Here is a 15,565-nt window from a genome sequence, read left to right on the forward strand (position 1 = left end):
CAAAATTTAGTGAAGAACAAACTTATGAATACAAAATTTCTTCAAATAAAGTTCCTTCACTTCGCACCAGGGTGCATGATCATAGTTTCTGCGGCAGTGACATCTATGAGAGAATGTCCAAACTTCTTGATAAATAGTAATCAAAAACAAGTCGAAATTCACACAGTGACATCTTCAGAGGAAAAATTTAAGTTGGTCCAGTTTCAAGTTCACTGTTTATCCTGTAGAGGAGTACTTTAAGGCGGAAGATTTAAACGGGCGGCGTAGGGGTGTACCACCCGGTACAGTTGTTATTATTATTATTATTATTATTATTATTATTATTATTATTTGTCTTTATTGAATTTTCAAATGTATGCTATGTGTATGTAATTATTTGCATGTGTCTGTCAGGGAGAGGGGGAGATAGAGACTGTGTGGGTGGGTGTGCGCGCGCGTTATCAACTTATCTGTGTTTGTTCCAGGAATGTATCACATACCCATGTTAGCAGCTGGTGTCCTTGAAACTACTGTTACGGTAGATGAGGCATTCCTGAATGTCATTGACCCGAGTGTATTCCAAGATGACAATAACCCTTGTGTACCTTCACCAATTGCCTCCAACCCTCAACCTACTGAACTCCTATTGAAACAATCTCTGTCTCAGTTCTCGCGAAGTCTGCAGTGTTGTTAATTTGTATTAACAAGGTGGAATAACTCGCTTATTATTTTAATTTGTTTTAACCCTTACCACTCGTCTGTCGGGTGAGGCCCGACATTACGATATTCCCGTTCCGGTTGCATGTCGGGGGAGACCCGACATAACATTAGCTGATAAAATACACGACTGTACTGCCATCTTTTGGTTCCACGTGGAACTTTGTAGAATCTAGATACTATTTGACGGTCAGTCAAAAATCTATTATTTAGAATCCAGATACTATTTGACAGTCAGTCAAAAATCTATTATTTAAATGGCAGTGTAGCCGTCAGCTGTCCATTCACGCACACGAAAGCTTGAATGACAGTAAACAAACATGGTCTCCATGTGCTCTTCTAGTCATATATGTGTTGTATGTCAGGCAACACACGAAACCACACTATTTTTGCACCTCTGCTCGTAATGAATATATCTAATAGCATTTCACGATGCCTAAAAGTGAACTGACCGGTCGGTTTGTGTACCGTAATCCAACCTGTACCTGATGCTGACGGCTGGCACAATTATAAATCAATAGATCCAGATTTCAAGGAATCGCCGTTTACAGTGGTTTCAGCCTACAAACTACAACGAGGTATGAAACCAGAGACTGAATAGAGTTTTTCAATTGCTTTTTAGCAATAATTTGTACACGAAATTATTAACAAAACCAATCAGTATGCGATAACGATAATAATAATATAATTATTAAAATGCAAAATAATTTGTCTTAAATTTCACATACGGTATTGCTTTTATTTGCTCCAATATAGCTTGCTGTAAACGTCTATAGCGTTACCTACATCATTTAAAAGCAAGTGCTATCTCCAAAATCGTGAAAGATGAATACAGGTTCGTATAATATAAAAATTTATATTTAAAATAAGAGTAGAGAACTTTAATTCGAGGGGTAAGGGTTAAGTTAGTCACTCGCTCACCTACACCTTGGATAACTAGCAATATAAAAGAAACAATGGCTCGCTGTGACGCAGTGTTGTGCCGATACAAAGAAACAAATAATGAACTAGATTTTGAACAGTATCGTATTTTACGTAACAGAACAAAGCAATTAATTCGCAACAGCAAATTTAATCGCATTAAAAATGTAACAAGGAACTTAAATGCACGTGAAACCTGGAACCATCTTCGAGCTATGAGAGTTGGAAAATACTAAGAACCACATGTGCCAACTGTATCTTTTGATACTCTTAACTCTCATTTCGTAACTAACCCAATAAAGGAATCTCAACCTCAAAATAATATCCATCTAAATAAAAGACTACAAAAAACTAACATAATTTCTCTTTTCACCCTGTCAGTGTAAATAATGTAAAGTGTATTTTGAATTCAAAGTCACAAGCTAAAGGAGCGGATTACATCCAAGTAGGCTTTATAAAAGACATTGGCTTGGTCCTACCAATTATTACCCACATTGTAAATTACTCTCTCACCACAGGGACGTTTCCAACTGCATGGAAGGATGCTCTAGTAACCCCAATATTAAAGCATACAACAGCAAATGTGCCATCTGATTACCGGCCTATTTCGATTCTTCCCCCTCTCTCAAAAGTTCTTAAACGAGTTGTACACAAGCAGCTAGTAGAATTCTTAACCAGACATTCTCTTTTTGACTCATTGCAATCTGGCTTCAGAAAGGGACACAGTAGTACGACTGCACTTCTTTGGGTAACAGATGACAAGACTAGCAATGGACAAACGGCAGGTGACGACACTGACGCTCCTTGACTTTAGTAGTGCGTTCGACACTGTAAATATAGACATACTATTATCCAAGCTCTTAAAGTCTTCCCTTACATAGTGGTGAACAATCGAAGATCCCAATGGGCTGTAAAATCCCTCAAGGGTGTGTTCTAGGGCCCCTATTGTTCGTCTTTTATATTAATGACATATCCTCCACACTTCAGTATTGCAACTACCCCTTATATGTTGATGATCTTCAGATAAAGAAACACACTACAAACAATTTACATGAAACAGTCAGCATATTAATTCAGATATTCTAAAAAAAACACTCAATCGTAAATCCTCGTAAAACACATAGTATTATCATAGGAAACTCTAAATTATTACATGTAATAAGCAGTATCAATCTTCCTCCAATCATAATGACATTGCTATACCGTACCTTAAAAACGTAACTAATCTTGGAATCTCCATCAATGAGAATCTGACCGAGCTCGATAGCTGCAGTCGCTTAAGTGTGGCCAGTATCCAGTATTCGGGAGATAGTAGGTTCGAACCCCACTGTCGGCAGCCCTAAAAATGGTTTTCCGTGGTTTCCCATTTTCACACCAGGCAAATGCTGGGGCTGTACCTTAATTAAGGCCACGGTCGCTTCCTTCCCACTCCTAGCCCTTTCCTGTCCCATCATCGCCGTAAGACCTATCTGTGTTGGTGCGACGTAAAACAACTAGCAAAAAAAAATTGAGAATCTGACCTGGAATGAACACTTGACAAAGGTATGTAAAAAGGTTAATGCAGCTCTATATCCCCTGAAACTTCACAAGAATTCTTTTCCTCAAAAACTTAAATTAAAATTAATCCAAGCACTGCTATTCCCAATTTTAGACTACTCTGATACGGTACTAGTCAATCTAAATGCCGAACAAGCTTTGAGACTTCAACGAGCACAAAACTCATGCATATGATATGCCTTCCAACTTCAACATGACGCTCATGTTACACCATATTTCGAAACATTGGGGTGGCTACGTATAAATGAATGAATTCTCACCTAACGACACTTGTTTACCCAGTGCTCTCGATGAACACTCCTACTTACCTATCTTCTAATTTTCGTTTTACCGAGCTCGATAGCTGCAGTCGCTTAAGTGCCACCAGTATCCAATATTCAGGAGATAGTGGGTTCGAACCCCACTGTCGGCAGCTCTGAAGATGGTTTTCCGTGGTTTCCCATTTTCACACCAGCCAAATGCTGGGGCTGTACCTTAATTAAGGCCATGGCCACTTCCTTCCCAGTCCTAGCCTTTTCCTGACCCATCATCGCCATAAGACCTATTTGTGTCGGTGCAACATAAAGCCAATAGCAAAAAAAATTAATTTTTGTTTCCTTTCCTCATTCCATGAAATCGGTACCCGTTCTGGTTCCCTACTTGAAATTCCACTAAATCGAAAGAATTCCTACAATCATTCCTTTTTAGTTACTGCAGTGAGACTCTGGAATACACTCCCAATGGACATTCAGCACGTTACTTCCTCTCATAAATTCAAATATGCCTGCCGAAAGTTTTCCTGGGAACATATAACCGAGTTGTGCGAGTCATTGTGTGTATGTTGTGTGAATGGGTTTTCTTCATCAATCATGCACTTCAGTCATTCTTATTACTATATTTCCTCTTTATAATATCATTAATATTGTCACACTAATTGCCGTACTGATATGTAACTTAGTCTTAGAATTGTCTGTCTGTAGTATTATTTCTGTGTAAAATTTCTTTGTCGTACTTTTATGTTTACATTTTTAAATTTTATTCTTTATATTGGTTAAGTGTAAGAGAGGGCCGTGAGCCCTAACTTCGCCACATATGTAAGTCAGAAATAAATAAATAATTATATTCAATTATGAATGACCACACTCCACTAGTTGCTGACTGTATACAAGTCTCTCACAGCAGGACTCCAGCTGGGCTGTCTTTACCTGGAGGGGCGTCCTCCTGCAAATCTTGATTGACAGCTTGCCATACTTTCACTTCTCGCAAGTCCAGTCACCCTGTACAGATGCTGCATATAGACAGATACGAACACGGGGCTTCTGACCACCACACGATGACTGTTCCTTAGCTTGACTCCAGAGAAAGTCTGCCACTCACACGGTTAATTCATGTGGCCACTCCACACAGTAAACTACTTAACACTGACAACTTAAAACAGCAATTACATAACAGCAACAGCTGAACAGTGCTAACCAGCACTACTATATTCCTCATGACAGCTGTTAGCTCTGGTCCAACTCAACCCACACCAACTGTTCCACACACGAACTCCCAAGTATGGTAGTACACACACAGTACTTCAAGACAATACACAGATAGTACTCTGCTCAGTTCACGACGATACTCTGATTCCGGTGGGACAGTAATGACAACCAACACTACTGCCATCCAGCTCCAAACCCACTCTACATCAGTACATATACAGTAATCCAGTCAGAACTCCAAGGTATTACACACATAGTGACAAAACATTCAGCATTACTGCCATTTAGCTCCAACTATTAACTGACTGATCGCAACTAGCCTCCTTTTCATGTCCTTATAGTGGAGTACTAGAATCTTTGGGCCTCGGCTAGAGACAGAACATTCACATTGCACCTTCCAGAAGACTGGTGGGAAAATCAAAGAGAAAAAAAGAGGAGAGACCGCAACATGTCAGGCCAGCTTGGAGGTACCTGGCCTGGCTTAGTCATCTTGTCCAGGAAATATTGAAGGGGGCTACAACTATATAATAATTATTTGCAGTGCTGAAAGCAGAATGTCTGGTTAACTTACTGATATAATTATTTATATCATGTCAGAAGCTACATCAGTTTTCAAAGTACAAGATTAACGAAATAAGTAAGCTCACTGGCCAACAAATTAGTCACCCCTGGAGAAATCATCACAAGCATAATTTAATACTATGTAACTCCACCTTTGGACTTTATAACCGCCTGGATTCGGTTAGGAAATGAGTCCACAAGGTTGTACAAGTATGCCGCATCCAGGTTAAGCCACTCACTGAGGATTTGATTTGTGCAATTACACCAAATTGTTGGAGGGGGCATTTTACCCGCTCTTCCATGTCCCGCATATTTTCAATTGGGTTCAAATCTAATGATTTTGCAGGCCAATCGAGGTGTAATACGGTGGGGGAGTGTTCATAAAACCAATTACATATGCGTCCAGCCTGATGAACTTTGTTTGATATTGTCATCTTGAAAAATTAAGGCATCGGTAGGATACTCACCATGCAGATGTTGACAAAGGCAACACCTGATCATCCAGAATGTTTAAATAAACATGCTGGTTATGTTAGTGGTCACCTCAGTAAGTAGGTCCAATCCATGATACGAAAAACACCCCCAAAACATCGCAGATCGACCTCGGGCTTGAACCTGACCTTCCTTGCACACATCCAGGATGAAATGCTACTTTTGGCCTTCAGTGCACTCAGTGACATGCGTCATTGGAATACAGGCAGAAACATGATTCGTCAGACCCCATTACGTTCCGCCAGTCAGTTACTGTCCACGTTCAATGATTTCTAGACCATTGAAGATGTGCAGCTTTATGTGCCTGTATGAGCAGTGGCCTCTTGCGAGATAGCAGACTCCAAATGTTCATTGGCTGCTGTTCCCATCGCAGTATTCTCTCGCTGAAAGGTTGCGATGGACCTTCATTCACTGACTGCAGCAATTTCTGTCTATTTTGGAAGCGATTTTGATTCACAAGTCGTGTAACTCGTCTCCGGTCCTTATCAGTCAGGATCTTTTTCCAACCACAATTCTGACTTGTTTCGTGGCCACGTGTAGTACACAACTGCTTTTAGGCACGTTCAACATTCCATTGCAAAACGCCAACAAATCGAGCAACTTCACGCACCTTATGGCCATAGGCGCAGCCAAACATGATTGCCCCTTTTTGCCACTCCGTCAAAATCTTTACAATCTACCCATGTCGACATCTGCCCGCTTAAATCATCAATGTCTCACTGATCGCTACTGTCTTATACTCACGTAGAGGCATGCTGTTGAACGTGGGACTCGTTCGCTGTGTCATCTGTACAAGCTTAACAGTCCATCTGTGCGTGCAAACTAGGGTCACTAATTTTTTGTCCAGTGAGCTTACAATGTAAAAGGTAAATATTTAGCTGCTTAACTAAAACCATTATTGTGAAAGTGTATGAAGACAATAAAAAACATCTGCCAATTGGCTCAATTTCTGCCACGTGCTCTACACATGCTTTTGTTAACAGCAATGTTGAAGTTAAGGTATAATAATAATAATAATAATAATAATAATAATAATAATAATTCTGTGCGGCTCTTGCTAGCGTGGTGCAGCCCTTGTATCCTGTATAGCAGACTCTACAGCGAGGGTGGGCGACATCTCCTGTGAATGAGAAATTACGTGTTACGGTGGAGGATAGTGTTGCTTGTGGTGTGCGAGTTGCAGGAATCTTGGGGACTGCACAAACACCCAGTCCCCGAACCTAGGAAATGAAACATTTAAGATTTAAATTCCTCAACCTGATTGGACCCCCGGGTTCAATTCCCAAGGATCAAAGGCCAGGATGTTCACCACTTATCCGAGAAGCCGGACAAAGTTAAGGTACATAGACAATAGCAGGTTTGATATCGGCTGAGGTGGGTGGCAGTTGAAAAATTTTGGCTCCTCACCATCTTCTAAAATCTGTTCCATTTAAATTGCATTAAACAAGTAACATGGATCTCAAGTGGTTGAAAGTGCTCTGTGACATTTATTATCTGTTAACAAGTAGTTGTAAAGTCACTGTAGTTATGTTACTATAATATTTACTTTTTGGGTTACATTCTGTTAAGCAGTGCTGAAAGTTCAGAATGCTAATTGTTTTACTTCATTGTTGTGGCAGATTCTTAAAACATTTTCCTTTTTTCTGTGTTTATAGAAATAATTTTCACTTTTCAGGAAATGTATGATACTGAAGGGGTAAGCTTCCTTCTGGATGAACAGGACACAGTTCAGGCTTATGAAGATAGGGGAAAAGCTAATGGTAATGGAAGCCATTTTGAATCCCAGTATGAGCGAGGAATGAGGGCATTATCATCCCTGGACCGGATTCAGCAAGTGGAAGCTATAGAGGGTAATAAAACAATATTCTTAATGTACTTAGATGCAGATCTTAGAATTGAGTAGTGTAAGACTTCCTTATTGGTTTGCGAAGGAAGAACTCTACTCTTTTTATACAAGAAACATTCATACAGGAAGTTTTGTAAAAAGTTTCTTCATTGATAACAGTGTAAGTCATCTACCTGTGCACTTATTCTAATTTCAGAATATTTCATTGAATACGTGCTTACATTTTCTTTGTAGACTATTGTGCCTTTCAGTATTTAATTTGAACAGTCTCTGTGAATAACCTTGTGTCTTTGTGTTAAATGTTTATTAGCAACCCAGGAGTAATGTGGATAGACTTAAAATTGTGTGTAACACACACAAAACTGTAATATACTTTCTGTAGAAACTGGGAAATGTTTTGAGTCAAAAATAATCCTGTGTTGTAAGTACAGAATAAAACATAATGTATAAAAAAGATTTTTAAAAAGAGGCTTACCGAATTTGATACACTGTACAGCATGGAGAGTGAGTGATTTAACTTATTTTATGCTCCTGCGATAATGAAGAGGGTATTTCTAAGTTCATACAGGTGTCCAAGCAGTGCTTTTTACACATCTGTAAAGAGGTATACCTTACATCAGACACTGCAGCATTGCTGCATTACAGCAAGGAGTTGCACAGCAGAGCTTTGTGTGCTTGGCAGCAGTAGGTGCCGTTGCAGCTTCGGGCAGCTTATTTATGCAGTGGGGTTTCCAAATCTAGTTCAGTAATGTACCGTATTTACTTACAACCACCACCACCACCACCACCCTGCCTTTTCTTTTTTTCCCCTCCTAATTTTCAACTTCAGAAATAGGGGAAGGTATAATAGGTAACAATTTGTCGTTAATATAGAGTTAGGGCACCTTCAGATTCAACTTGACAATTCACCGGAAGTCAAAGTGGTGACATCAAGTTTGCTTATGAGAACGTTCAGATGATGCACAACACAGTGCTAGAACAGAACTGCACTAAGCTCTTCTCGTGTTCAGAATATAATTCATGTTACAAAATTCAAATTAATACAGTTATCACTAGGGTTTGGAAGTTTGACCTAAAGAAGTACAAAATAAATAAGCAAGCAAGTATGCTGTAAAAACTAGCTAAATAGGACCTTAAAAAAGGTGAAATATGACTTCAGCATTTTAGGGACAGGTAGCAAGTATTTGAGTATAACTCAACATTAAAAGTGTCAAAAAGTGATAAGCAATAATACTGCACATAGCGCGCGGCTGTGAGCTTGCATCCGGGAGATAGTAGGTTCGAATCCCACCATCGGCAGCCCTGAAGATGGTTTTCCGTGGTTTCCCATTTTCACACCAGGCAAATGCTGGGGCTGTACCTTAAGGTCACGGCCGCTTCCTTCCAACTCCTAGGCCTTTCCTATCCCATCGTCGCCATAAGACCTATCTGTGTCGGTGCGACGTAAAGCCCCTAGCAAAAAAAAAAATACTGCACATACATTTAATCGTGCAAATTGACAGATAGTGGGTAAATTAAAACTTTTGATATTCATTCAGTATCATAGTCCTGAAGTTAGTTCTCATTCTGTTTTCCTAAAAAATAAAATATTAAATTTTAGCATGCTATTTGGTATGTGTCGGCGTACGTTTGTACAGCATCTCTTTCTCTGAATCATGTTTTCTAAACCTGCTACCTATCTCTTTCAGGAAAAGAAAGAAAAATACATCTACTACAGTATTTTGAAATCCTGTGCTTGAAAATGGACGCACATGACATGTACCTTGTTCAGAGATGTCAACTATTATGGATTGCCCATAATGATTACGGATTTCACTTCGCTATTACGGCATTACGGTCGAAGGGGAAATTGTTATGGAGAAGCAACATTATCACGATAAAAATTGATTTCCACGAGAAGAAAAAAAAGTAAAAAATGTTCAATCCCTTAGAGCATTACTGGTCAACCCTCCTCGTTTCAGTGTTTGTAAGTGAGCATCTAAACATATTTGACAGTTATTTGGTCGTCACTTCCTTTTGTTCCCACGAGCGTTGTGAAATTTTGGCCAGATACATTGATATACACTGCTCTCTTGGCTAGAATGACGCATCAAGTTGGCTGTGAAGTAGGCTCTACTCCTTGCTCTGCTGTTCTCCAGTGCACGCATTCGGCTCTCTCTCTGTTGTGTGCGTAGACGTGAGTGGTATATTTAGCATGTTTCAATTATAATTATCCTAGTCGTTTATTCGAAAAGAAGTTATTGGTTTTGTAAAATGAAGTGGAGCAATTGTCAAATTGCATCTTCTAAGAAGACAGCAGTGTTACAGAAATATTGAGACAGTTACACAAAGGAATGGCCCTGCCCACTTGCTTCACATGTTAGTGAAAACCACGTGTTCTGCAGTGTGTGTTCGTGTGATTTATCTGTGGTTCTCGGTGGACGAGATGATTACAGAAGGCACATAGAATCCAGGAAATATCACACATACGGTGAATCAAAATTACGAAACCAATCTGTTTCATCGTTCTTTGTAAAAAGTAATGAAACTGCGTTGACAAATTCCGAATTGCTGTTCAGTCATTTCTTTTGGAGCATAATATTCCGTTAACAGTTTCAGACCACGCCGGAAATTTATTTCGATGAATGTTCCCCGACTCTAAAATATCTCAGAAATATGGGGTTGCAAGAACTAAAACCTCTGCTTTAGTTCAGTACAGTGCATCTGAGGCAAAAAAGGAAATAAGTTAATGCCTTTTTCTTTGGCTACTGATGGTAGTACGGATTCAAATGCAGTTAAACTTATCCTGTAGTTGTCTCTTTAATGCGCAGAGAGGCCAAATTTCTATTGTCATTGTTCGAGAGTACCGACAATACAGTTCAGCGAATTTTCTCTGTTATTAATAGTGAATTGTCTTCTTTAGCAATTCCGTGGGAAAATTTCATTTCTTTTTCATCTGACAAGGCATACACAATGATAGGAGCAAATAAAGGTGTTGCCAAATTTGTGAAGGATGTTAGATACAACAACACTTGAGTAAATGAAATATCGCTGAAATTTCCACTCACCATTAGCAGCTCTTGCAATCCTGATAGCCATATCCTTGCAGTCCAAACACGAACTAAATCCTTTATAAAGGGAACACACCTCGTAGATCTGATTCGCTACTGCCCAAGTCATCGATAGTCGAACTCTCGTTCACACTCCAGTTCAGTTAAATGACAGTATCAGAAAAAGGAGTATTTCATTTTATGGTCATTTAGTCTGGATGAATCAAGAGAGGCTAACAAAGAGAACATTAATTTGATCATTTCAATAAAAATCTCAAAACACAGATTCGATGGTTCTTCAAAGTTAAACATGGTATGGTTGAGTTGGTTGTCACAAGAAACGAGATATGAGAGCCATTGTCAGAAAAAGGATTAAGGAATTTGGGAGGTTCCTGGAGAAAAAGGAGCAGCAAAAGGAATCTGTCTGAACGAAGAAATACTGGAAAGAGAGGAAGAAATTCATAAAGTTACTTCATGTGATCCACAGCTGGCAAAGAAAGAAGTCATATGTTTGTCTCATTATGTAATTAGAAAATTGTGTGATTGTGTTCTTACTTGTTTAGATAATGATGGGGGATTTTTTTTAGCAGAATTACTTTTCATGGAGCATCTTATTGCAAAAGTCATAATGAAGTATACGCTCACCGGCAAAACAAAAAAGCACAAAATTGAATATTAATCCATTTGAAACCATATGAGAAGTTTCAGTACAATAATTGATAAACATTATTGATCATGACATAACACCAATATTACATTTTCCTGCCTGTGGAGAAAAATAACCACAAGCAGCTGGCTTAGGTTTATTGGTGGGAATTCTCATGCTGTGTATTTTTGTGGACATTAGGGCTTGTCTACAATAGTTAGTCTCTCTTCTTAGTCAAGTTATAATGGTTCTTCCACCTGAAAACATAGCAAGGGCTGTGGCATTAGTGGAGGTTGGGTGCAATATACACTATGTAGCTGATGTTACAGGCACGTCTTGTTCGGACTCGCACAGAACTGTTAACACGTTCCCTGCGGCAGTGAATTTTGATGACTTGATTTTACATCGTATCAGCCCACCGGTGACCTAATGCTGTCTTTAGTTATTATCGGATCGGGGCACTGATGACCTGACAAATTTGACTTTGGTTAATCCCTGCTATGAAATCCAGAACAATGATGGTGCACTTGTTGTGTGCATTATTGTTGAGGAGACCTTTTGGTGTATTTACCGCTGTGACAGTTAATTCATTCAAGAAATGCGTGACCCAGAAATGACCCCAGAAGTAAATGTTCGTTCCTCATTCATTGATCTGTTTTTATGGGAATATGATAGGCGTATGTTAATCATTTTCATATTAACCGTAGTAACAAAATAATATCACAGAAGACGAGGCTGTACGTACGGTCAACATCAGATACTGGAGAGAAATCACCGTCACTGTCATCAGTTTGTTTCAAATCGTGAGCAATTCATCCAGTGCCGTCCTTAACCTCTTTCCTTCCTGTGCCACCGGTGAGTCAGATGTAAAGGCTCCATGCTTGAAAAAAATGACGTGAACTTGCTTGTAAATATTATCTGACCGGGCGAGTTGGCCGTGCGTGTAGAGGCGCGCGGCTGTAAGCTTGCATCCGGGAGATAGTAGGTTTGAATCCCACTATCGGCAGCCCTGAAAATGGTTTTCCGTGGTTTCCCATTTTCACACCAGGCAAATGCTGGGGCTGTACCTTAATTAGGGCCACGGCCGCTTCCTTCCAATTCCTAGGCCTTTCCTATCCCATCGTCGCCATAAGACCTATCTGTGTCGGCGCGACGTAAAGCCCCTAGTAAAAAAAAAAATATTATCTGCGGAAGATAATAAACATATCAATAACTACCCCAATAAATAAACGTCTGAAACTTATATCTGCTTACCTGAGAGCAATGTAGAAAGTAATAGGTTACCCAAGATGTCAGAAGGGTGGTACTCCTCGTATTAAACAACAATCTTGCTATCTGAAGTCAGCGACATTGTAGGCTTCGTTCACTGTAACCGTGCGACTTCCTCGTAAAAAATACAGGTTAGACAACAATCCGAACACAGGGTGACCGTAAGTGATATAAATGGAAGGTGCAAAAGAATTCCTTCTGGTCGCCGGTGGGCTGATAGAAATTAGCAGTATGCCTCGATCCTTTACTTCAGTAGGAACACTACGTTGCTATTAGTTATCAGAAATTTGTAACTAGGACGTAGTTACTTAATCTGCAATTTTGGGAAGTTTGCACTGACAGATGAGTAACATGCCACGGGATACATGGTGACCTAAACCATAAGGAACCGGGCGAGTTGGTCGTGCGGTTAGGATCGCGCAGCTGTGAGCTTGCATCTGGGAGACAGTGGGTTCGAACCCCACTGTCGGCAGCCCTGAAGATGGTTTTCTGTGGTTTCCTATTTTCACACCAGGCAAATGCTGGTGCTGTACCTTAAGGCCACGGCCGCTTCCTTCCCACTCGTAGGCCTTTCCTACCCCATTGTCGCTATAAGCCCTATCTGTGTTGGTGCAACGTAAAGCAAATAGCAAAAAAAAAAAAAACTCGCAAGGAACGTGTTAAAAGGTAAAGAGGACACAATATTTACACCAGGATGCCTGATTCTGGTCGTAAGGGAAGTACTACTGAACGCAATGATCGCTTAATGCAAGCTCTTTGAGATCGACACACAACAGCTGTGGAAGTCAGAAATCATTTGCAGCAAATTGGGGGCATAAACATCAGCGAAAGAACAGTAAGGAGAAGGTTGTATGAAGAGGTTTTAAAGTCCAAGAGGCCCGCCACAGGACCTCCTCTGCTTTCACATGAGCACCGTGCCTCACAGATGCAATTCGCCAACGCCCACCGAAACTGGACTGTGGAGCAGTGGAACCAAGTGCTGTTTACGGATAAATCCAGATTCTGCTTGAGGGCACCGGATGGGAGAGGGTATGAAGGTCTGGGCAACGTTATTCACCCTGTGCTTTCTCTGCAAGGACACCGCTCAATGGAAGCTCTGTGACAGGATTACCACTGATGCATACACGGAGCTTGTGTTCTTCAAGAACGGAAGTCTGACAGCCCATCAATACATTGAGGAGATCTTTGTGGATTACGTGGTGCCGTTTGCACCTGTCATCGGCGAGAACTTTATCCTATGACAATGCTCACCCACATGTTGGCTTTGTGTATGTAAGAACCTGGATGAAGTCTGAATTGAGCACATGATGTGGCCTGCTTGTAGTCCCGAGTTTGGGAGACATGCTACGAATCATTCCCCTGACACACTGGCTCAACTTCAGGCTGGGGTCCAGGCAGAATGGGAGCTCATACCACAAGAGAACATTCGAAATTGCATCCTGAGCAAGCCTGGCTCGAATGATAGCTGAACTTGCAGCTAGAGGTGATAATATCGCTTAACTGAGGCAATGGAAATGTGTTGAAAACATTTGAACAAATGGACTGCATACGAAACTGTGTGGAGCTGTAGGTTTCAACATTTCCAGATTCGTGTTGGTGCACTGTTGTGATTGTCACGTTCAATAATTCTCAGTTATTGACCTGAAACTTTTCAAATGGGCTATTTAATTTAAAATACATTGCTAAATTGTTGTAATGTCATAATATTTGATGTTCATCAGTTTTTAGATGGATTACCATTAAATTTTGTCTGATATATGCATAGTGTTTTGCTTTTCTTGCCAGTGAGTGTTGTGCAATGAAACAAGAATATTACTTATTTTTTGTATTTTTAATGTCAAAAGAATTTAAACAAAGCAAAAATAAAGTTTCTCTTGCCTGATCTTCTGTAATTTATACCTTCTCAAGCTCACATCCTTTTACGTTCAGAAAACCAGCAACTAGTGACATGGATTTTTTTAAAAAATTCTTGCAAATTGTTAAAACTGTACAAAGAATTGTTTAGCTTTCTTGTGAACACGAAACTACATGCATTTACCTACTGTTGGGTGTGTTTTGCATAGAGATTATGTGGATTTTAAATGATCATGTGTATGTCCACTTTTTTGTTGAAATTTTGATGGTAATAAAAAATATTTCTATTTTTAGAATATAACAACATGAAGAGTCAGCTGAAAGAATACTTGCAGAAATTTGTGGAGTCAAAGAAGGTTGTGCGAGAGGAAGATATCCGTGAATTCTTCTCTGGGATGGAAGCTCGCAAGAAACGGCGTGTTGATATGCCCTATTTTTGTCACTAATCACACTTGTATGTTTTGCTCAAGGAGCAGCATCAAGGCCAAAAATGAAGTTGAGCAGCATTGCTGAGCAGTGATCTTTATCCATGTTTCCTGTGTGATTATTGGGATCTGGTTTTTAAAATGTGATACATTGCTCCGTGTTTTCATGTCTCGTTTCAGTTTTTTAACAATTTTTTCTACCGTAAAGTTTTTGTTGTAAATTTTGTCTAGACTATGTTTTAAAAATTTTATTGTCTGGATTAACTTTCTGAATAAATGACAAACTAATTGACTTCCAGCACATTCTTTCTTCCATATCCCTTAAACCTTTTATGTATGATTTTGCCTTGTATATTACCATACATTTAATAACGTGACTAAGTTTAGTCTCATTACACTCCCACATTATTTATTTATTTTTTGGTTGCTTTAAGCGTAATTTGAAATTAGTATCACTATTTTAATTAATTATTTATTTGCCTAATGGCATTCTGTAGCTTCCCCTATGATATTGTAATTTCCACTTCTTGCGAGAGTTAACTTGGTTCTTAAGCCCTCACTAGTTGTCCTTGCACACTCTTGCATGAGAAAGTGTATTTTTCCTATACTGTGGCACATTCAGGCATCGGTCATGAAAGTATCATGGCTGAGATTCATGTGACACGTGATGACTGTAATAATTAGTCGACCATCACTTGAGACTAGCGTGTTTTAAGGGGCAAGATGGCTTGTGATCTTGGCGAAAGGAAAGTTTTACTAATGAACAGAAAGATGGATTGGACAACTAATTTTGACCCTGTATGATA

At 39.6% G+C, this 15,565-nt stretch overlaps 1 protein-coding gene across 1 annotated transcript in view; it reads left to right on the forward strand.

Annotated features, from left to right (window-relative positions):
* The window catches only part of LOC136881288 (putative E3 ubiquitin-protein ligase UBR7), a 69,786-nt gene extending 54,729 nt beyond the window's left edge, over positions 1-15,057 (forward strand). The window contains exons 7-8 of the mRNA XM_067154082.2: positions 7,366-7,540; positions 14,629-15,057. Coding sequence (XP_067010183.2) covers positions 7,366-7,540; positions 14,629-14,780 — 327 coding nt within the window. The 3' untranslated portion in view covers positions 14,781-15,057. The remainder of the gene's footprint in view (positions 1-7,365; positions 7,541-14,628) is intronic.
* Positions 15,058-15,565: the final 508 nt, after the last annotated feature.

The sequence above is a fragment of the Anabrus simplex genome, chromosome 9 (assembly GCF_040414725.1).
Source record: "Anabrus simplex isolate iqAnaSimp1 chromosome 9, ASM4041472v1, whole genome shotgun sequence".
Lineage (NCBI taxonomy): Eukaryota > Metazoa > Arthropoda > Insecta > Orthoptera > Tettigoniidae > Anabrus > Anabrus simplex.